We start from the raw sequence: 22,991 nt of genomic DNA on the forward strand, positions 1-22,991 counted from the left end.
CTGTCTTCCTGGAACACAAGTACCATGAAGGCAGGACACTGTGCTCTATGCCCAAACCGTGATTGGCACATACTAGGTAGTCAATAAATATGTAGTGAATGAATGAATGATGAATGACTGAGGCAGCAGACAACAGTTGAGGTATCAGAGGAAGGATTTTGGTGTCCAAATAAACAATGTTTTACAAAGTGCCTGAATCTATCCCAACTTTCAAGTTTGTGAGTTCTGAATTTATTACCATGTGTATTTTTCTTCTAGGCCTGTGTCATGATGAATGTTTAACAGTGAACTCATGTTCACCATCAATCTCAGGGCCTGTGCAATCAATGCAGAAACCAAACCCTCAAACAACATTGGTAAGAAACATGAATAGTTTAAAATCTCAAGGTCAGGCCTAGGAAAGATGTAATGACAAAAATGACAAAAGTAATGGGGGTTGACAGTTCAAGTTCTTTTTTTAGGATGGTGTTTAGAAATACTAGACATTTTTCAATTAATGCTGGGAATTAGCTAAATAACTCTAGACGTCAGTCCACCATTGATCATTTGCTTGAACAAAACTTTGGCTCAGGAGGAACAAATAGAGAGAAAAGTACAATTAACATGTTCATTCATTTTGCATTCTGTTTACATTTGCATGTTGAACAACTTGGGCTTATTTTTTTAAACCAAATTTCCTGCCGTAATAGAATCATTAACATTCATCTTTATTGGTGGCACATCTGTGTTTAAAGTCTTGGGAAGTGTCTGGTCAGATATGCTAAGGAAAGGACACACACAGAAGGAGAGCAACTTTCAAGCACATCTCTCTCCCTGTTCGGCCTTTGGCAGGCTGCTTAGTCTTTATACATTTGGGTGATTTCATTCTAAAATGGGTCTGGTACAAATAAACTGCAAATAAACTTTCCCAAGGATGTGTGAATTAACCAGTGGTTACAAAGAGCTTCAAAATAATGATGTGCTATCAATGCTAAGTCAAATTATGAAATTACACCTTTGCAAAAATGCTATTGTGGGAATAAATGAATCTGAACATTGTATTTTCAGTGTGATTTGCTTTTGAAATAAAATATTTATAATGGGCCTCAGCAGGCGACAACAAAGTGCCATCTTATCTCCTGTTGATAGACCACAATTTCAGAAAATTATTTTTACAATGGTGTCTGAGTGAGCACCTTAATTCAAGACTGTTTTACAAACAGATTCATAGTTCATTGCATAGCTTACACTGCCGTGGAGACATAAAGAGTGAGATGGGATTCATGAACAAAATCACTGTTGTCATTCCTTTGTACTTTTGCCAATGTAATTTCTATTCTTTACAATCTAATTTTAACAAGCTATGCTGAATGCAAAGATAAGGTAAAAGCTACTTTTGTGTTAGTGATCAAACCTGAGCTTAGGTTAATACTCAGGTTATCAACTGCAGTTAAATTACACTTCGAACTTGGCCTGTGGCTCATCTAGTTTCAAGAACAAACAACTCATTCCTGCACAGAATTTCCACAGCCTGCAAATGTTGTATTCAGCAATGGCAGAACAATACGTGAATACTTCTGAGACCACACTCCTAGTTCTTTTAAGTAACTCATTTGTGGGACTTCCTGTGGAAGTAGTCCAGTGGTTAAGACTTCCAACGTAGGGGGTGAGGGTTCGATCCCTGGGCAGGAAGCTAAGATCCCACATGCCTCGTGGCAAAAAAACCAAAGCATAAAACAAAAACAATACTGTAACAAATTCAATAAAGACATTAAAAATCGTCCACATCAAAAAAAAAATCTTTAAAGAAAAAAAGTAAAAAATAACTCATTTGCTAAAATAGGTCTGTTCACAGGTAAGATTAAAGTCTAGGTTAAAAAGTGAATGATTCCGTGGAATAAATGTTGCTAAAGTAGAGTTTTAAATGCCAGATACAATTTGGGCATAGAAAACAGATATAAAGTCCGTGTCTCGGAGGGAAAAAAAGAGTAGGCAGAGGCTGTGCTGTAAAAGGTAAGGAGGGTTTGGGCTGAGCTGGGGTAGCTTAGATCTAAGAAAGAAGAAAGATGCTGGGGGGCAGTGGGGGCTTGTGTCAAAAGCCAGAGAAAGGCTCAGGCATCGGGGCCAGGCTGAGCAGTCAGAAAAAAACCTCTGGAATTGACTCTTGTGGCACCAAAATTCCCCTGCACAAGCTGAGTCCCATTATATCAGGTGGGCCTATTATTCCTATGACGGTTTATGGGGAAGCCGACGAACTTTTGGGCCAACCTTATATTGGAGGCAATAGGAGCTCAGAGCCCAAGGCCCACCCTTCCCACCTCACAGATGAGGAACTGTAGGTGCAGAAAGATGAAACACACCAGCCCACAGGTACTTGGAGGCTGTCATTTCTAGAACTCAGGATCACTGTGGGTTCCCAGAGGTACTCCATGCAGAGGACATGCCACCCACCGAGTGAGTCATCATAGGGAACTGTGAGCGTGATAACAGGGGACGGACTGGCTCAAAAGAGAACAAGCGGAGGGCATGATCAGCTGACCCTTCTTCCTTGGCCCTACGTCATCATTCCCCCGCCCAGCCTGGGAAATTCTGTTCTCTGGATGCAGAGGAACCGGAGATGTGAGAGTGAGGGGGTGCTATGGCTTTCTTGACCAGAGATGTAACAGAAACATCCAGAAACACCCCCAGAGAACTCATGGAAGTTCAGGGCATCAGGAGCCAGAAGGAATGTGAAACTAGCCGTGGTGGCCGGCGTGTTTGCTGTCCTAGGGGCGTACATGCCCCTGCTACTTCTTTGTCCCTTCCCTCTGACACTCACTTATGGTGACACACAGCTTTAAGAAATGCTCAGGAAGCACTGTTATGGTGAGAGCCAGGGGAGCTGCTAAAACCCCTCCCTGTCTGCTTCAGGAAACACCTTGGGCTGCCTCGGTCTGTCTTCTCTCTAGGATCACATCTTTACGTGGCTGCTCAAAGGCACAGAGCTTGCTTTTTACCTGGTGACGTGGACAAACATATCTACACTACTCTGCACGGGATGCATCCCGTGCGGCCCTCCCTCATGGAGAAGTTCAAGTTCTCCATCTCCCCCAGCAAGCCTGCTGTGAAGTTAGCATGTGCATTTATTGGGGTTACCAGCTGGAACGAAAGAAGGCTTTAAATTATTTGTGTGAAATTTATGTAAAGGTGGTTTGGATGTGAGCCCAGATATGAATATACAATAGACAAAGTTTACAGAGTTATGACACAACATTCCAAGAGTTGTGGGGATGTCAGAATATACTAGCGATCTGGACTATGCCTGCAAGGTTCAGACGCTGGATGCCTCTAACTCGAAAACAGATGGTGGAGATGGCTGTGAGACAGAAAGAAGAGCTTCCGGTCAAGCTGTACCTCTGCATATTTTTTGAGATGTAGCTAAAGCTACTCATGTGTAGAAATTCTAGGCTTTTCAAAGTAGTGGTTTTTAGAGGAAAAATGTAAGCTTGATACCACTACCCAGGAAAATAAAGGGTTTACTGTCTCAAGGAAAAGTATAAGTGTGCATATATCTGATTAAGTTAGAGCTTTTCCTGGGCAGCTGACTCAGTTCTTCGGTGCTAGGTGAACACGTGGAGAAGGATGTCCATCGGCCAATTCAATTCGGCAAATATTAATTGAGCAGCTGCTACAGGCAAAGCACCATGCGAGGTGCTGCCAGGGCTGGGAACCACTCTCAGTCTCCCCTCTGGAACATCTTCCGAACTAGCTGAGTGAATAGTACCAGAATACCAATGAGGTTTTAGTTGCTCAGTCATGCCTGACTCTTTGAGACCCCATGGACTATAGCCCACCAGGCTCCTCTGTCCATGGGATTCTCCAGGCAAGGATACTGGAGTGGTTTGCCATTTCCTTCTCCAGGGGATTGAACCCAAGGATCGAACATAGGCCTCCTGCCCTGCAGGCAGATTCTTTACCAACTGAGCTACCAGAGAAGCTGAATACCAATGATTATGACTAAATATAGAAATTGGAAGGAACATGAGTGATGCATAGACATAGCTCTTGGGAGTGTCAAGGACAGAGAACAAGACCATGTTTAATCAGAAGTGGCTTTCAGAAGGAAGCCTCACTGTGATGGAGCCAGAGGATGAGCCACATATTGATGGGGAGATGGAGGTCTGTGTAGGGCATTAAGCCCTTGCCCATCTGGGAAGGAAACAGCCCATGAAGATGCTTGGGGTAGGAAGGCAGGTGTGAGTCTAAAGAACTCCAAGGTGGCCACTTGGGTGGAAGATAAAAGGGAACCAGAGGAGAAAGGCCCGAGGGGTGGTTGAAAGTGACAGGGTTTCATTTCTGGTTGAACTGAACTCTCAACTCAAGGCTGAGAAGCACAGATGAAACAAGAAGAGAATAGGAAATTTTTGATGTTTCTAAACAGAGGGGGAGAAGAAGAGAAGCCCGCTCCTGAGGCTAACCCATTGGCACCAGAGAGAGGTTAGCCAGTGTTAGGATTTGAGAGCTAACCAGAAGAACACAACAGAAAAGACAGATATGGTGGATATTGCAGATATGTGATTTAGAGGCTTTAAACTGATTTGAGGGACAACTAGAAATTAGGAGATGTCCCAGAGTCTCAAGGGTGGATAACTAGGAAAAGGCAGCAAAGAGTTATTCCCCAGGGAAGGGGTCCACTTTGATGGTTCATTTGGGGCAACAGTCTATCATCCAGGCAATCAGCATCACCCAGAAACAGTTTGAAAGTCTAAGTCCAATGCTTGGGGGCTTCCCAGGTGGTACAGTGGTAAAGAACCCCCTTGCCAAGGCAGGAATCGCAGAAGAAGCAGGTTCTATCCCTGGGTCGGGAAGTTCCCCTGGAGTAGGAAATGGCAACCCACTCCAGTATTCTTGCCTGGAAAATTACATGGACAGAGGAGTCTGGTGGGCTACCATTCATGGTCTCAAAAAGAATTGGACACGAATTTGCACACAGCACACACACATAATGCTTTAGGCCAAATCGAGGTGGACAGAAATCTTGGTATAATCTGAGCTGAGTGGCTCAAAAAGGCAACTTGGGGAGAAGGTATTTGGGGTCAAGTCTAAACCTTGGCAAAGGCCTGTATTCAAATGTTGGAAGATAAAGAGAAACTAGCCACAATGGGAAGTGGCCAGAGAAGTGGCGATGAAACCAAGATGGCGCAGGGCCATGAGACTCAGGAGAGAAGAAAGATCCGAGGTTCTGGATCATGTTGTGAAAAGGGTGAAGAAATCTGAACCAAGAAAAGGCCAGTGGTTTGTGGCATGAGACTAGTTATTGGGACCTAAGATTTGAGCAAAAAATTCAGTCAAATGGAGGGGAGAGGAATCAGGCTGGAAAGGGTTTAAGGAGAAAGTGGAGTTCTGGGGTGTAGACACCACATTCAAAGCCCTTGGCAGTCATAGGAAAGAGAGGCGAAAGTTTTCTTTGAGGGGTAACAGGTTCAAGAAGTGTTTCTTTTACTCATGAGTAGAAAGTCCTACAGAATCTACTGGACCCGGGCGGTCTACATGGTCCCACAAGAAGGGAAGCAAACCCCTTCTGTTGGACTCCCAGCCAAACACAGCTGTGGTCATTTCAAAGGAAAGCAGGGCTGGGGGACCCAGAGAGGCTGCATTTTATCACATACGAGCATTCTTGAGGGCGGAGTGGGCCGAAGAGACCAACACAGTCATCTCTTCTCAGCCGCTATCCTAAGCGCCTTCCTGTGGATGGGCTTTTTCTTGAGGCTACTGAGAACTCCCTCACTTTTGAGAAATCTGTCCTAATCCGACATGGTGGGAGGAGACGGCAAGATGCAAAGGGCGGAGGCTGCTAGAAACCAAGGGAAAGTGGGGATGGTGGGAGGGACCGTCAATTTTAAAGCATGGTTTTCCCTGCTGCTTTTCTGTATGAATTTATAATACAAAATCCATGTAGTTCCCTACTCTTGGACCAAACCATATGGGCACTATTTTTTTTCTCTGATTGGGAGGAAGGGACAGCCCTGTTGTAATAATCACCATGACACTGGCTCTTGTCTTAAAGGAAAGGCTGGTCTCTTATTGGATTGTGTTGAATATATTGGGGTCGCTAAAAAGTTCATTTGAGTAACAGTTTATGGGAAAACCCCAAATGAATGGTTTGGCCAACCCAATGTTTATAAGTTTTCCAAAGGCACACCTGAGCAAATAATGACTTTTTAAAGGCTATGAAAGCTTTTATCTAGTTTGTGACAATGAGCATCTTCCTTGAACTTCCCAGAAACCCACCTAGATTTTTATTTTCACCTTTAATTAAAAAAAAAATTTTATTGGAGTACTGCTGCTAAGTCGCTTCAGTTGTGTCCGACTCTGTGTGACCCCATAGACGGCAGCCCACCAGGCTCCCCCGTCCCTGGGATTCTCCAGGCAAGAACACTGGAGTGAGTTGCCATTTCCTTCTCCAATGCATGAAACTGAAAAGTGAAAGGGAAGTTGCTCAGTCGTGTCTGACTCTTAGCGACCCCATGGACTGCAGCCTACCAGGCTTCTCCGTCCGTGGGATTTTCCAGGCAAGAGTACTGGAGTGGGGTCATTGCCTTCTCCATTACTGGAGTACAGTTGATTTAAAATGTTTTAAGTTTCTGCTGTACAGCAAGGTGATCATTTATACATATATGTATGTCTACGCTTTAAAAAAATTTTTTTCCAGTATAGATCAGTACAGAGTATTAAGAAGAGTACCCTGTGCTATATAGTAGGGCCTTATTATCTATTTTATCCATAGTAGTGTAGATTTTTAGAAGACTGCAATTATGACACATTTAACCAGCCAACTCACTGTAAGAACATTCAGAAATTCTTGTTGGCTGAATACACGCTGAGCGTGAGATACCATCTCTATTGTGGAGATGCGCCGTGTTCTTGAAATATTTATAAGTGTCTCCTCCCAAGGATGCAGACTTTATTGTTTACAGTCTGAACTTATTTTAAGGAACAAAACCTGCGGATGCACTTCCCGTTAGAGTAATACCTAGGCTTTATTTAACATATCTCTCTTGTATTCCTAAGATATTTCCACCTACATTATCTCATCCATGCTGTGTTACTGAGTTTGGTAGAGGAAGGAAAGCATTTTGTTTTCTTCAGAAAGAGAAGGAAAAAGATTAGTTGAAGCTGTGTCTAGGTCCACACAGACAATGATGTCGTTCTGTCTTCCTGAGCCATAGTGATTAACACTGTCAAAACCATCATATTAATGGTGGTATAACCAAGCCATTAATAGACTACAACCTGGCCCATAGGACCTGTGTCCTGTCTCACAGATGGGAATGCATGGCAGAGGGCAATTATAACCCATGTCTCTAATTTTCACCAGAACACTTTTTCATAGGGAGCTGCTAACATGGTCCCCTGACAATCAGAAATCCCCAGCTCATGTTAATGAACTAACACACACAAGGTATGATGCTAACACAGCTACAGAAGGAGGTGAGGAGGTGTCCTGCAGGACTGACCCGATATAGCCTAATGGTTACTCAGCAGTGACCCTAGCCAGGGACAAAGAAATTGGCACTGGAATAAAAAGTAAGGAAAATGCAGACTTTTTTCCTTGACGGGAACAAAAGGAAAATTCTAATCAGTGCTAACCCCACCTCCCACTTCCCTTAGCGCAGTGTCAACAACCTTCACTGAAAAATCAAATGATGGGCTACCCCTTGTAGGCGTCACGACACCTGAAAAACAAAATAATCCGGAATCAGACCAAGTCAACCTAGTGTTACCAAGTTGTTCTGGGGTTCCGCATCCTTCATTTTCTTTGAGTCAAGAGTGTGTTCTTTTGTCTTTAAATTTAGTACTTCTAATTTTTTAAAGCTGTCTGGCCAAGACTAAGATTTTGACTACATCTTAGGTTTTACCATTCCATTTCACTGACCAAGGGTATCATACACAATAGCTGACCAGCTCACAGCATCTAGTGGCTGGAGAGTCAGATGGGGAGTTGGAATCGTGACTACACTGACTTGCCTTTGCCTGCTCTGGCTATTCTAAAGAAATATAAGAACTTGAATGGAGAGACATTTAGCATCCTCTTTCAGATGGGACAGGTCAAGCTCTCCATGACATGTCAATCTATCACAGAAGCAACAAGCCATCACCTCCAACCTGGCCGGCTGTTTGTACAAGTATCTGAACAGATAAAAACAAAATACTCTGGAGTGTCTGTTTTTTCTCAAAAAACACTGTTCTGTTTCTCAGAGGAACCCAGTGCCTTGAGCAAACATTCTCTCTTTAACCCTTTCAGTATCACTGCGGCCAACACAAGTATTGAAATCTGACAACAGGGAAGCTTTGGGAAAGCAAAACTTTTCCACTATTCGCCTGAGATGAAGCAAATGAGGGGAGTTTGGAAGAGAACCCAGTCTTCTTCCTCCTGGGCTTGTAAGGATCTGGTATACAGCTGGTATATATATCCTTTGTCCCTCGAACCAACTGTATAAATGGAAACTTTGTGCTGCCTGGTTTCCAGGCTTCAAATAAATGTTATATTTATGTGTGTTTTGTGTTTTCAAATTTCGTCAACCAAAGGACCCAGAATTTAGATATTACCCTTCCCCACTCCACTGTGAATTTTATTGATAAGTTAAGACAAGTTTTGACTCAGTGGAAAGATTGTCAATTGGTTGGAAGTTTCTGTGCACAAGGCTTCACTTAATCTGAACTAAGTGTTTAAAAATTAAGTCCTTCAGAATTAACTGGTTTGTATTTAAACTTTTGGGTGTGTCATGGAAGAAAATGAGAGCTAAGTAAAAAATAATCTAGTAATTTTCATGTGAATTTTCTCATTCTAAAAGTATATCCCAAGTCCCTTTGATCACAAAGATAGAAAGGTATTTGGGGCAGCAGCTGAGCATTTGGGCTCAGTTAATCTAACTTCCCTAAGCGCCAGTAGTATCATCTGCAAAATGGGTATACAAAGATTGAGACAGGGACTTCCCTAGTGGTCAAATAGTTAAGAGTTTACCTTCCAATGGATGGGGTGTGGGTTTGACCCCTGGTAGGGGAGCTAAGATCCCACATGACTCCTAGGCAAAAAACCAAAACAGAAATAATATTGTAACAAATTCAATAAAGACTTTTAAAATGGTACATATCAAAAAAAAAGTCTTAAAAAAAAGATTAAGTGAGATGAAGCCTAGGGTGTTTAGAAAGCTTATGGCAGCCACAGAAGACCCAACAATAAGAACATGATGACTCCTTTGTAAACACTCTACTGATTATTTAAAGGAGAAAAAAACATGTTGCACATAAATATGATACAAGATGTGTACAATACAGACCTGGGCTTGATGAGGAGAAAAACTATTTTAGAAGCAACGGAATGGCCAGAAGCCAGTTTTGTTTTGTTTTGTTTTGTTTTGTTTCTGTCTGTGCTGCTGCAAAATTGAGTAGAATTCTGAATGAAAGCAGTTCATTTCTAAGCTATCTGTAGATACTAAATGATTTCAACCATAAGCCATCATGGTGTGTTTGGCGCGCTTCACAGCCAGTCTGAGAGCTACCTCGACCGCTTGTCATCCTAACTGACCTGGACACTGGACACAGTTCAATTAACCAGAGAAGAGCAGGGAAATTTTTCTTTGGAGGGGCTATGTTCTGCCAACTTACTGACTCCTACAATCAGGATTGATTACAAACAGCCAATTAAGACGCATTTGGAACCTGATCTGAACACTAATCTTGTCTCTTATTTTTCTTTAGGCTTAATGATCAGCCTTGATGAATCCTACAATGGCCATTAGTTAAGTTCATTTTATAGCCTTCCTCGCAAGCACACACACGCATATGTTTGTGTGTGTGCTTCTGCCGAAGGATGTCAGCATGCATGCAAGTATCAAGTTTTATGCTGGAAGGGAAGGAGCTGAGAATACGCATGCTGGTTGAAGGCATATGTCTCCCTTGGATCGATTCTGAAGTGCCTCCTCCTCAAAGTGAGATCTGGTTGGAAATGCCATGCACATGTTGATTCAATTTGATAAGATTTCAACTAATCTTCTCTTTTAGCTTCTCATAAAGGTTGCTTCTTTCGAATTACAGAAACGCCCTCCCCACCCCCGGACAACCTAGTAATACTAAAAATTCATTATGATCCAATGTGATTGCTCATAGGAAGAAATAATAAAGGAAATTAATTTTATTAAACACGTGGGGTTCTGTTCAAATTAAATCACTGCTAATGGAGAAAGAAATCAAAAGGCAGAAAGTAGATAATTATCTGCCTGTGCAGCAAACAAGGATGCTGCAGGTGGTAGCAACAACCCTGACCTCCACTGTTCTGAGAAGAGTTCATTTTTTACCCATTCAATAGTATTTTAATTGAATTTAGTTTGGTGGTGGTGCCTCTCATATTGCCCATATTGGGAAGTTACTTGAGACCGAAATCAACAATGAAAAGATGAGGGAAAATAAAGCAAAGAAAGATCATTCTGAATTTCCCTTGCATAAAAATCAGGCTCCAGACCAACAGTTTTGTGCTTCTTTGAACATAACCATAGTAAAGCAATAAATATATTTCTATAATTGTCATTAAAAAAATATAAGAAAAATACTTCAGTTGTACTTTCTGATTAGAACAGTACACATTTTTTTTCTATCCCCATTCCAAAGAATATGACTATTTTCAAAGGATGGTACATACAGACTTCAAGACTATTGTTGAGTTTTGTCTGATTTTGAACTTTATAAAAATGGAATTACACAAGTCAGGACAGCAGTTGCCCTTGAGGCCAAAGGTCAGAGACTGACAGTGGACAGAAGGCGACCTCTTACTAAGAAGTTGGAGATGTTTGCTCTGATTCTAAACTGTTTACATGAATATGCTCCCATTGTAAAATTGCATCAAATGTTACTTTGTATATTTTTCTAGATAGAGATTATAATTTAATAGACTTTTATATTTCACAAAGAAAAAAAGAGAAGTACTTTGGCAGAGAATACCCACTGTTTTCCATAAAAATAAGGTCTTTGTTTGATTTGGTCTAAGTGATGCTCAAAAACCCAAGAGTAGGACTAGGGGAAACACCCATGCCTCAGATACAAAAACTCCCTAATCAGGATAAAAAGTACCTTAATGCAATTCTAAAAATGAAAATTAATACAAAAATCTATGCCAAACAAAGCAAATATCAAGCAAAAAATATTACTTAGGGAAACCAAAAATGGAACTTAGAGTTCCCTATAAATGACAAAGTGACCATTGTATAATTACATTTTCAGGAATAATCAGATTTGAGGAACTAAGGGCAGATTAATTTTCCTTCAGTGAGTTTATATTCTATGAAAATAAATGGTGTTTCAAAGTTTATAACAACTTAGGAAATTTTAAAAGTAGTGTCAAAGATACAATGTGTGATTTATTCCAACAAAGCCCCAAACTTGAATATCACCACTATTTAATTAAGTTCTATTGTGTCTAAATTTCATATGAAGTTACTAGAGTAAAATCTTCCTTTGACTGTGTTGAATTAAGAAAAAGACACTGAATTATTGACTACAGAAGAGAGAGACTACAAATCTAAACTGGATATAGAAAAGCTTCTATGGGTAATAATTAGTCTGGTGTCTTGATGCAACCCTACAAAACAGCCCTGACAAATCAGGCAATGAAGTCAGGAACTTGTCACTCAGAAGACCTCACTTCTCGCCCATCACCGCCACTTTTTCAGGCTCTCTTTCTGGAGATTCACATTCATTTTCTTAATGTTTTTAACCCAATGTCTGTGAAATTTTTATTGCTCCCCAGATGACGACATCTGATCTGAATGTAACCACACACCTCTTTGCTCAGCAGTATTTGTCACAAACCATTATAAATTATCATGCTGATAGTTTGCATTGCTGGGAAACCGGAAAAACGCCATAAATTCTAACTACTGTATCAATGACATTCTTGTTTATTATGCAGATATAAAGTTTTATGAGAGTCAAGATGTCCGCTTTACCACTGAAGGAAACCCCAGTGGAGTAAGACCCAACCAGCTCAATGTGAATACTGAACACCATTTTCAGTGCACAATGAACACTGCTTTCTGACAAACACTCAGCAGGTGGCTTTTTCTTTCTTCTCTGCTTTTGGCTCCACTTTGACACTTCACAAGCATGGAGGAGTTTGCTGGTGCAAAAGAGAGAAATCGGATTCCTCTTTTTCCCTCAACGTCTTCTCCACTCAGAACATTCTCTAGCCTCCTCTGGTATCAACATTACAGTAAAACTAGGCAGTCTATTTAGCTAGAAATCCCAGCACAAGGTTAGCCCCAAGACAGATGCTCTCTGGCCCCATGGATGGACTGATACCACACCTTGTTCAGTGAAAGAATTCAGGAAGTGCCAATATTTTTGATGCTTATTTGCAATGAAACCTGATTCAGGGGTGGCCTACACATAGATGGTTGATTTTTAAAGCTGCCAAACACAACTTGGACATTTTCCTAAAGGAACTATCCCCCCTTGACATCCACTGTAAAAAAACCTTTTTGCAAAGTTAGCATAAGTTAATTATGTACTGGGCCAGACTTGGCATTCTTCACAAGAAAAGTTGTGTGCATTTCACTGCGTGGTTAAAATTATGAGAGGATATCTTCATTTCACGATAAAGAAAACCAAAAAATAAAAAGCAAAATAAAAATATTTTTCCTACCAGAACTTGTCTATTTAATTATTTATTTATCCCTACGCTCTAAGAAACAACTGACTACTTTGGTCTCCAGGATGTTTTTGCCACAAGCAGATGCATGAAGGAATTGATTTCTTGAGCTTTCCCACTGTGAAAGCTGACTATTCAAATACTGACAGTTTCAAGGGAAATGCAGAGTGTATTATATGCAGATGATCCCACTACTGGATCAGTATATTTAGTTTGCCTAGCTTCCTAAATCTGAATGTTCTAATAATCACCAAGTTCTTAAAGATAGCCTAATAATATAACAGCTGCTTCCGAGGGGAGTTTCTAAAGTGAAAGTTTCAGTTTTCAAAGGGCTTTCATGTCCACTACCCTATTTTATCTTACGACATCATGGTACAGCAAGTCCTCCTGACTGGTATTAGATACAGCTGAAACAGGGAGACGTTAAGCATCTCAAATAATACAAACAACTTGTTCTTAACAGACACGATCAGTAGGAGCTTACCAGTTCTCTGAACGCGATGTGTCATCTCAAATACATTTTTGGAAGTTGCTTATTGTAAACAAAAGAATTCCACAGTCCACCCAAACTCTGTCATTTACTATAAATAAAACAAGCCCACAATCCATCAAAACCCCCAAATCTATATTTTTGCACATCCCACATAAACTGAAGTCTATGAATTTCTTCTGACAGGAGTTTCTGGTGCTTTCCATTCCTCTAGAGAATTATAATCCCCTATAGATTTTAAAGCTGTGGACTCTTCTCACAATCTTTACCAAAGGAGAAAAGAATTGTGCCGCATTTGTTGAATTTTCAACTGCAAACTTCAACAATAACTAGGAGTCATGTGGATCCAGGCAGAGAAGATAGTGATGGCAAATGTCCTAAGTTGGTCTTCCTATATCATTTTGGGAATTTCTATTGATAAAATGTCAGGCAGCAACACTTGAAAACAGGGCACAGATATATTCTCCAGGACCATAATCTCCACTGACTACAGCAAGCTAAATATATCAGCCTTCAAGACTGGTCAGGAGATGGCTTCTTCACAGAGAACAAATCCTCACTTACTACAATTAAGAAACCACCTTACTCTGAAGCATTAAAACACAAAACTCACCATCATAATTACAGAAACAGTCTTATTGGCCAGTTTCTTGCTGATATCATTAAAATGGTCCTTTACTCTGAGTTATAGTGATCCCCTTTTCTTATTATCTTTAAAAAACAAAACTAACAAAAAAGCTGCCCCCTGCTCCCACCATGCTCGACCTCACACCATGATATGGCAGATAATTATTTAAGGTCTGCTATGTGCCAGATTCCCTGGAGGGGAAGATTCTCCTGGAGGAGAGCATGGCAGTGTTCTTGCCTGGAGAATCCCATGGACAGAGGAGCCTGGTGGGCTATAGTCCATGGGGTCACACAGAGTCAGATATGACTGAAGCGACTTAGCATGCACACATGTGCCAGATGCTTACAAACACTTTCCATACATTAATTCATGCAACTGGCTTCCCCTTCTTCCACACCTGTGCAGTTGGGTGTTGGAGCCAGCTCACACCAACTCATGAGAATCAAATGTGCACATCTTTTTGCAAATCTGTGCATAGTGACACACTGGGTGGTTTGAAATTGGCCGTGTAGAGAAAATTTTCACTACAGAAATTGGTAAATACCATAGATCCAGACTTGACCCATCCCCTCCTCAAATCCAGTTGCTAACATTGACCAGCACACAACTTCGAATAACTACTCTGAATTCTTTATTATATGACACATGTACATGGTCAAGACTCTCAGATCAGAAATCAGCAAACATGAGTTTCCTGGAATCTAATAGCACCTTATTTTGAGGAATAATGCTATTACTTGAGTGTGTTTTACCAGAGTTTCTTAAAAATATCTCCTATAGCAGCTCCTTGTTGTTGCTTACTCACTAAGTCACTTCCGATTCTTTTGAGACACCATAGACTATAGCCCACCAGGTTACTCTGTCTATGGGATTTCCCAGGCCACGAATACTGGAGTGGGTCACCATTTCCTTCTCCAGGGGATCATCCCAACCCAGGGATCAAACTCAAGTCTCCTGTATTGGCAGATGGATTCTTTAACACTGAACCACCAGGGAAGCCCCCTCTAGCAGTTTAAGTATTGTCAAGATGCAAAAACATAACACAAAACAAAATAAATGAAATGGAAAATAAATCTTCAGGTTGTCTCGCAATAGACATTGTAAAAACCACCATACAGAATATTGGCTTAAAAAAAGGAGAGAGAATGAATTTCCCATTTCCAAGAAGTTACTGGAACACTTTATTAATGGCAGCTTTCACACAAGATTAAAAAGTCAATATAATGCCCTGAAGCACTTCTGAATCACAGAACAAAGATTAAATCGAAATTGGCATAATTTTACTGTAGTGTCTGCTGATTATTTGGAAATTGATCAACAGCACATGAATGTATGCTAATTCTCCAGGCACCAGATGTTGAATTAACCAGATGATGTCATTTCCCTGGCCATGAAAAACTAGTTTACCCCCAGAATCCAACAGGTTCTGGAGGACTTCCGACAGGTGGGAACATTTTCATACTATTCTGTTCTTCTCTACAAGGGTTATTATGTGTTTGTAAAGAAAATATTTTAAATAATGAATCTGCCTGCATAATAATGTTATCCAATGGAAATAGTAGCCTACACTGTATATAGTTATATCAAACAGACTGATTTTAAAACTTGGGAAAACCTATCAGTCCTTGAGAAACACTTTAGAAGTGAGATTAAAATGTCTAAACGTCATTAGAGGTTGATATTCAGGCTCAGGTCTCTGGAGAATACACAGCATGGTAGAACCGGATGAGGTGGACATGACAGAGCCAGGTGGTCTGCTGGATGTCCAGTGAGGAAAGCAAATTTGGACCCGCGTGAACTGCTGCCTGCATTGTTAAAACATACCTTCCAACTGTGGAAAGCAAAACTTACGCACAATTCTTTCATACAAAGTGATGATTTATAATTTATTCTGTTTCTCTACTGATAATGTTTTTATAGTAATGAAACCTGGCAAAAATTGATTATTAGTAACTTAACCATTGAAAGAGATAGGAAGGCTAAAGCACATGAACAAACATCATATTATTGTGAATTAACAATTTTTTAGCATTTTTCATAAGAGACTTGTGATCATTAATCTACTATAAAAGTCCTTCATTAGACTTACTCTGTATGCCATGGTTTTTTTTTTCCCCCACTGACAATTTGCTTTGGTGATGTCAAACTCAGTAAGATAAACACAGTTCTTCAATCACAAAATATGCCCCAGATTTGTTCAAAAAAACCCCAACCTCACTGTCTGCCAATGCACTGCATGTTAGAGACTCACAATATTTAATAAAAAGCAAGAGGTTGGGTTTCTAATTCTTCGCCTTTCCAGGAAAAAAAGAAACCTAAATACACTTTTCTTAACACAAGTTCCCCAACCAAAAGTGCTAACAAGAAAAAGACTATGAGAGATTACACATTTAAATATAATCTCCCTGGTTTAGGGAACTCAGAAATCACTTAACATAATTTAATTTCCATACCATTGACACACGATCTGGCCTAGATCGGAATTCCTCCTGGATCCATTTACGTCTTAGACGGTTCAGACTCCCCCCACCCATAACACCCGCGCCCACTAGATGGTGCTGTGGTGCCCTGTTCAAACATTTTCACTTACTTGCAGTCTCTGTCTTCCAAATCGAAGTGAGGGTTGAAGTTAATCATGATTCTCTGGTATGGGTCCGGAGCCTGAATCAGCCATTCACATTTTTCACTTGGGTGATAAGAGTGAGGATAACCAGGAGATGTAAGGTACCCGGGGCTTTCAATTTTTATAGTATCGCCACACTTATCTGCAATAAAATTAACATTTTAGTACTAGATGGTTCCCTGTACAACCAGTTAGGTATTCTACTTTTACGTATCAATGGCAGGTTATTAAACATTCCATAAGTTTTTAAGGGGAGCTCCAAGAGGTGCCTGCAGGTCCTTCAGGTGGCGCTGATAGCAACACGCCTCCAAAGAAGGCTCTTTGATCTCAGGAAGTTGGTTCAGGAGGACTTAGAGCTGAAAGGGCTCCATCCCCACCTCCCACAAAGTTCCCTCCCAAGAAAAAGGTCTTCCAGCATTAAAAACATTAAGTCCTCAATAGATGTTAACATGGTCCCCAGGGAGCTTCTGCTAGACTTAATTATACCCCCAGAAGTGTAATCACATTAAGTAGCAAGTTCTAAGTGAAGGCGACTAAAAGATGCCATTCGACCCCTTGTGTTGCTGTTTGATGATAAGCCTGGTCTGTGTCATTGATCAGTGGGGATTGTCATCCAGGACTTCAACTGGCTTAAAGCCAAACCCTTTTTGTTGTTGTCTTATCTGCCTGTAAATCTAAGTGATTTTGAGTTATCTCTGGTCTTTGAGATCCAGAGCATCAGGGAACAAAGTAGATGTGGTGAAGCAGAAATAATTCAGCTCTACTGCTCCGAGGAAAGTTGCTCAGTTTTGGAGACCAGATCAAAGTAACTGGCAGAAAGAAAAATAAATAGCTACACAGATTAATTCTAATTACCTACATGTTGGAAAAAACTCGCCCACATGGAGGTCTGGGTATCACAGATGGTGAGTTACACCCTCACATTTTAGAAAAGGTGAGCTAACTACTTTTGACCTTCCTTTCAAAAAAAAAAAAAAAACCCCAAACCTGAAGTGATTCACTGAGAGCCAAAGAAACCAGTCTTTGGGCAGCTTTATTGTTCAGTACGGACCCTCACTGTCACTTTTTATGATGGATTTCATATTAGAGAGTCTCAGCCTGAAAGGCTGCCACATTTATTGATGCTTAATTTTGAGCAATAAAAATTCGGTGCATAAGCTATATTAAGAGGAACAGGTATGAAAGCAGTGAAACATATAAGCCTATCAATCACAAATTTTCAGTAATGGTATATATAGATTTTAATATTGCATCTAATAGATTCCCTGTGGAAAAAGAATGGCATTCTTTGCTCTCAGCATGAATTTATAAATCTACAGAATTTTATTACAGGAAAACCAGGTCAAATGGAAATGAAAGATGAAGTGCACATCAAAAATGCATAAAGCTACATGCATTACAGAAATCATTTCCCATAAATTAAAAGAGAAGACAATATAAATTACTTTGTTTTTCTCAGTTGCTAGATGTTTCTGACTTTGTTTCTTAGACTGTTGGGGGGGTGGGGATAGCCTTATAAGGGTTTCCTTTGCCTTAGCTTTTAGAAGCTTAAGGTTTGCCAAGAAGAAATCGTGTTGTAACTGGAGTTCAGAATCTCAGCTAATGATCATACTGGACTCTGTTATGTTATTCTGCAGAGGCTCTTGCATTATTTTAAATGTGCAGAAAACTTGGAAAGCAACCCCATCTCATTAAGTCTCCTCCAGCTCTGTACAAACATCATGGCAGTGTCTGGCATCTGTTAAGGAGTGAAATAAAACAGCACTGCTTGTAGCCACTCGACAGAGTCACTTCAGAAGACATTTAGGTGGACTCAGTACCACACCAGAGCTCTTTAATCTGTGACTTCTGAGAAAGTGACAGTGTAATAAGATAATGTGGACTCCTAGACTCCCTGGCTCTGTTAAATCTCTCTAACACTTGATTAAGAACGAGCAGTTTCTAATGATTCTGGACCATTAGTCCTAAATAAGGTTAATGAATTAATTTAGCAGACACTGGTACTCCAAGGAGGTGGACATGGCTGGGAAAGGTCTGCTGAGCTAGAGGCATTAACTGGCTTTGGTCACTGTTAAGTATAGCAACATAGGTTTAACCAGTCAAGTCACTGACTGCAGCTTAGGGTCTCAGCATTCCCCAGATTTCTGCTAAGAAAATTGGGAAGTATGTATATCTCTCATGTATGTATATACACACACACATGCACACACACACACACAGACATACATATGGAGTTCACAGCCTAAAGTCTGAAAGCTATTGGCATTGGATTTCAAATCCATCCTATGAACACCCGCCACCGTGGAAGCAGATGTTGGGTTACTGTAATTTCTAAAGTCTAACCACTGGAGCTCTTTCAATTGGAGGTGAGTGTTATTTCATTCTCTGCCAGACTAGAGAAGGATTCCATCGTCTGAGGTTCATTAATAAATTGAACTCTACATTCACAATTGTGTGTGTTTTGCTTCCAAGCATATCTTTTAGAACACTGCTTGGTAGCTGCTCGGGAAATCTATTGCTTCAATCACGAAACCTCTAAAAAGCATATTAGAGAGATTAACGCCCATCATAAAGATGTGATTTAAATTCCTCTCGGTATGAACTCCTCCACTTGTGGTCTCTTATTAAAACAATATACCACCGGTAAGTAGCGGATGGGCTCTCGTTCTAATTACTCTGATTGAAATCTAAGCCAGGCTAAAGTAAATATTTGATAATTAGTTAATAATAATTGCTGAAGACTTACTGTAAAGATAATGTCACCCGCCCCCTTGCTTCCACCTACTTTACAGTGTAAGTCGAACATGCCTACAACCAGATCCCATTTTAAAACACACTATTTACGTTACAGGATACTGCTTCTAACCCAGCACGGTCTTCCATTTACTTAACACTGAGAGGTTTTAAAAGCTAAGTGGAAGCTGCAACTAGGTTAGGGGATTTTCACATATCCTGGTGCCTTACAGCGTGTGTATCAGATTCCTTTATTGACGCGATATAACTTTCATTCATACTCCAGACGGAGCAGGGCTGGTTTGGAAAAGCGGAGGAGGGACTAACACCCACCCGCAAACCGCTATCTCCTGCGGGCACCCACCACAGGAATCAGTTCGGGGGAGCTGTCGGAGAACCAGGAAGTGCTCCCGGTAAAGTGTTCATTAACTTTCAACAGCCATCATATTTTTGAAAGGGAGTCTCCTCTAATTGCCTTGGGGAGGAAACATTATTAAGATAATTGGTGCGCTGATCTGGGAAGGTAGGGCGCTCTGCCTTGTAGCAGAGGTGGGAAATACCCCATGGCTAAACAACCAACTTCAGGAGGGAGTCAGAGGACGTGAAATCTCCCTGCCCTACCTACAACGACTGATCTTACTTCTTTATTTCTCCGTCTGGCTAAAAGTTTCCTTCACCGGGAGGCGGCTCTCCCCGGTAGGTCCCGGCAGCTGGGCGCGGGCAGCCGGGAACCGGGTTCACCCCCGCGGCCGCGCGCCTCCGCCTGTCACTTACCGTTGCGAAAAGCGCCGGCCGCGCCGAGGACCAGGGCTAACGCGGCGCACAGGAGCTGCAGCCCCTTCTCCATCCTCCCTTCGCCGGGTCTCCGGGGCGAACGCGGGAGAACCGAACGTGCGGGGAAAACAGAGCACCGGGGCGATCTCCACGATCCGGAGCGCGTTCACTCCTCCCGGAGCTGTAAAATCCTCAGACCGTTTTGGAGAAAGAAAAGCGGCGAGGCAATGCCTTGATCCGAGAGAAACGCTCCTCTTTTTGTGTCTCAAGTCGCCTGCATCCTGTCATTTAGCTCCGGTTTCCTCTCTCTTTTCCCACACTTGTTCCTCTTCCAGGAGCCGCTGCCCGGGCCATGTCTCAAAAAAAAAAAAAAAAAAAAAAAGGTGGGGGTGTGGGAGGGGGAGGAGGGACGTAGAGACACACCAACGCCAATTTCCAGAAAGAAAGAAAAAAAAAATTCGGCTTGATTCTGGACCCGTTGGAGCCGGGGAGCTGGCGCCCAAGGGAGGTCGGGGTGTCTGCGCGAAGAAGAGGAGCAAGCAATGAAAAGATGAGCGGGAGACGGAGGAGTTTCACCAACTGCACCCCCGCCTCCCCCACCGCCTCCTCCCCTCCCCTTCTGGAGCCCTTCCCTCGCTTCCCCCCGCCCCTCTCCCCGCACAGGCTCGCCGGCGACTGCCTGACAGAGACGGGGAGGAACAAGTTTCTCTCCCTGAACGTTCCCCGTCCGTCTGTCCGTCTCTCCCACAGGCCCTGCTGGGATCTTCCCCGGCAGGGAGGCGCCGAGACTCCGTGCCCAGGGCCGGGTGGCGGATGTGTTTGGGGGGGAACCGGTGGTCGAGGTCGGTGGCAGCGCCAGGGTCGGGCTAGCCCACCTCGGCATGCTCGCTCGGGCCCCCGGGGGAGAGCGGGGCAGTTCCGCTAGGATTTTGGGGGGTCGGCTGCCGGAGACAGGCAGCGCGCCCGGGAGGTGGCGGCTGCTTCTCCCAACTCCGAAACCCCCGGGAGGAGCCCAAGGCGTGACCTAGGGTCGTGACCTGGGGCAGGAGCAGCAGGGCGCCCCTGGACGTTGCGGGTCAGGCCCGAAGGGGCCGAGGAAAGGGGCTGGGGTTGGGGACGCACCCCGGAGCCGGGCGAGGGTCGGCAGTGTCGCTGCCACGTAGAGCCGAGTCAGTAGACTCACGCGGACTATGCTGTGCTGCAGCCCCGCCCGGCCTCCCTGCCCCGTATCGGGGCGCGCGGCTGGGCGCCTGGCGAGCCCGGGTGTGCGCCGCGCGCCGCGGGCTCCATTGTTGCCGAAGATCTGGTGTCCTCTCCTCCCGGCCAGAGGGGACGCCGGAGGGTGGAAGGTGGTGAGCCTTCCAGCTAGGGGGCAGTCGTCGCCCGACCCCGCCCAGCCACCTCATTCGGAGCCCAGGTGCTCGGGGTTTGGAAATGAGGGGTCCAGCGGTCGGGGCTCCTGTGCATCACTGGGGAGCAGGAACAGTGGCGGGGTCGGGGTGTTGCTCTTGGCCGGGCTCTCACGGTGCCCGCTCCGGCTACAGGCCGTTGTCACGCCGGCCCACCCCCGCCTCCCACGGCAGCGCGTCCTCAGTGGGCTCTGGATGCCCCCCAGTTCGGTCCCCGAAGGGTTTTCCGGGAACTGGTGCAGAAAGCCTCTGCAGATAGGAATAGCAAGGACATTTCAGGGAACAAACAGGTTTTGGCTGCGAATCCGGCCCTTGAGAAGGTAAATGCCCAGGGCCCCCTCCGAAGGAGTTCGTGGGGAAGGTGAAAAGGTCAGCCGCCTTCTGGGAACGGCGTTTCTGCACACACCCGAAAGCAGAGCCTTATTCCTACCTGGCGCAAAGAGCTGGCAAAAGAGATTTAGGAATGTTGGCAGGAAGACTCTGGTCAAAGGTTTTGGCGGAAGAACTAGGGGCGGGACGCGAGAGAGGCGGCCCAGCGCGCGCGGGCCCGGGCTAGGGCTCCGCTCTAGCGGGTGGCGGCTGGGCGCGGTGACGCGCCCCGGCTGGGGTACAGATGATCCCCGCGCGCGGTGCAAAGCTGCACCTCGGGCTTGCGGGCCAGCGCCGGGGGAGTCCCCGCCTCCAAGCTGGAGACCGGCCTCCTGGGCGCACGAGTCGTCATCCCCCCCGCCCCCAACCTTCCCCGCCGCCCGGGCCCGAGCGCTTCTTCGCCCTAGCTGGTTTCCTACTTCCCCGCTATCCCACCCCGGACTCTGGGTGGGAAGGTGGCACTGTAAGGCCGAGAGTTAAACGCCTGGGCGGGGCGGAAGAGACAGCGGCGGGGTGAGACCGGGCGCCAGGCGCGCCCGCGCAGACCCCTGGGAGCCATCGCCGCGGAGAGAAGCCCGGGCGCTTTGGCTACCGCGGGCGCGCGACGCCTCCTCCCCGCTTTCCTCTCAGTCCCAGGCGCACCCCCGGCAGTAGCAATCCTCGGCTGCTCGGGGCGAGCGGCATCGTCAGATTTGGGGTAACCCCGGGCGACCTCAGCCCGAGGTTCGGAGGGAGAGGCGCCTCTCCGAAACTGGCAGGTTGACAGAGAAGTGGAACCGCGCGGCGCAGCGCCGGGGCGTCCCGGAGTCACGGCTGCCCGCCTCCTTCCCAGTGGGACCCGCGCGGCCCCGCGCGCTCCCGGGACCGGGTTGACCCGTCTGTGCCTCCGCGGGGTGAGCGAGGGGGCACTCGCGGAGACTTGAACCGTGTTGTTTTTAGAAAACTGCCGCCAATCTCTCTTCCCTTTTCCCTGCTGAGTGTGCATTTCCCAGTCTGAACCCACCAAGCTAACAAAGCCACCAGATCCTGCGCTCCAAGAGGCACTGCTCTTGCCCCGCCACCTCGCCCCCTTCCTCCCATCCGCCTTTCCCGGGGAAGGGTCGGCACGCAGAAAACGCCTTTCTTGCTCTCCAGCTGAGCATTTTGCCAGCCTTTCTCCAACCAACTAAGACACGCAGTAGGTACTCTGGGGGAAATATCATATTTAAGTTCTGCCTCTGATTTTTCTGATCTCAGCTGATCTGAGACTTTTCTCTAACTCCGGAGTTTCCACATGCAGTTCTGGGTAATGGGAGCCCTACCGT

The 22,991-nt window shown here is 44.2% G+C and overlaps 1 protein-coding gene across 6 annotated transcripts in view; it reads right to left on the reverse strand.

Annotated features, from left to right (window-relative positions):
- The window catches only part of NRP1 (neuropilin 1), a 147,134-nt gene extending 125,139 nt beyond the window's left edge, over positions 1 to 21,995 (reverse strand). The window contains exons 1-3 of one of the 6 annotated variants that reach the window (XM_086334588.1): positions 21,749 to 21,995; positions 19,910 to 20,427; positions 16,370 to 16,544 (exon numbers count right to left, since the gene is read on the reverse strand). In XM_086334588.1, coding sequence (XP_086190714.1) covers positions 16,370 to 16,544; positions 19,910 to 19,982 — 248 coding nt within the window. In that variant the 5' untranslated portion in view covers positions 19,983 to 20,427; positions 21,749 to 21,995. Of the gene's footprint in view, positions 1 to 16,369; positions 16,545 to 19,909; positions 20,499 to 21,031; positions 21,227 to 21,748 lie in introns of those variants that run through there. The other 5 variants (XM_086334590.1, XM_086334587.1, XM_086334589.1 and 2 more) reach the window with 5 other exon arrangements.
- Positions 21,996 to 22,991: the final 996 nt, after the last annotated feature.

Source organism: Bos grunniens, chromosome 13 (genome assembly GCF_055505025.1).
Source record: "Bos grunniens cultivar Pamir isolate PY7600 chromosome 13, Bosgru_T2T1.0, whole genome shotgun sequence".
Classification (NCBI taxonomy): Eukaryota; Metazoa; Chordata; class Mammalia; order Artiodactyla; family Bovidae; genus Bos; species Bos grunniens.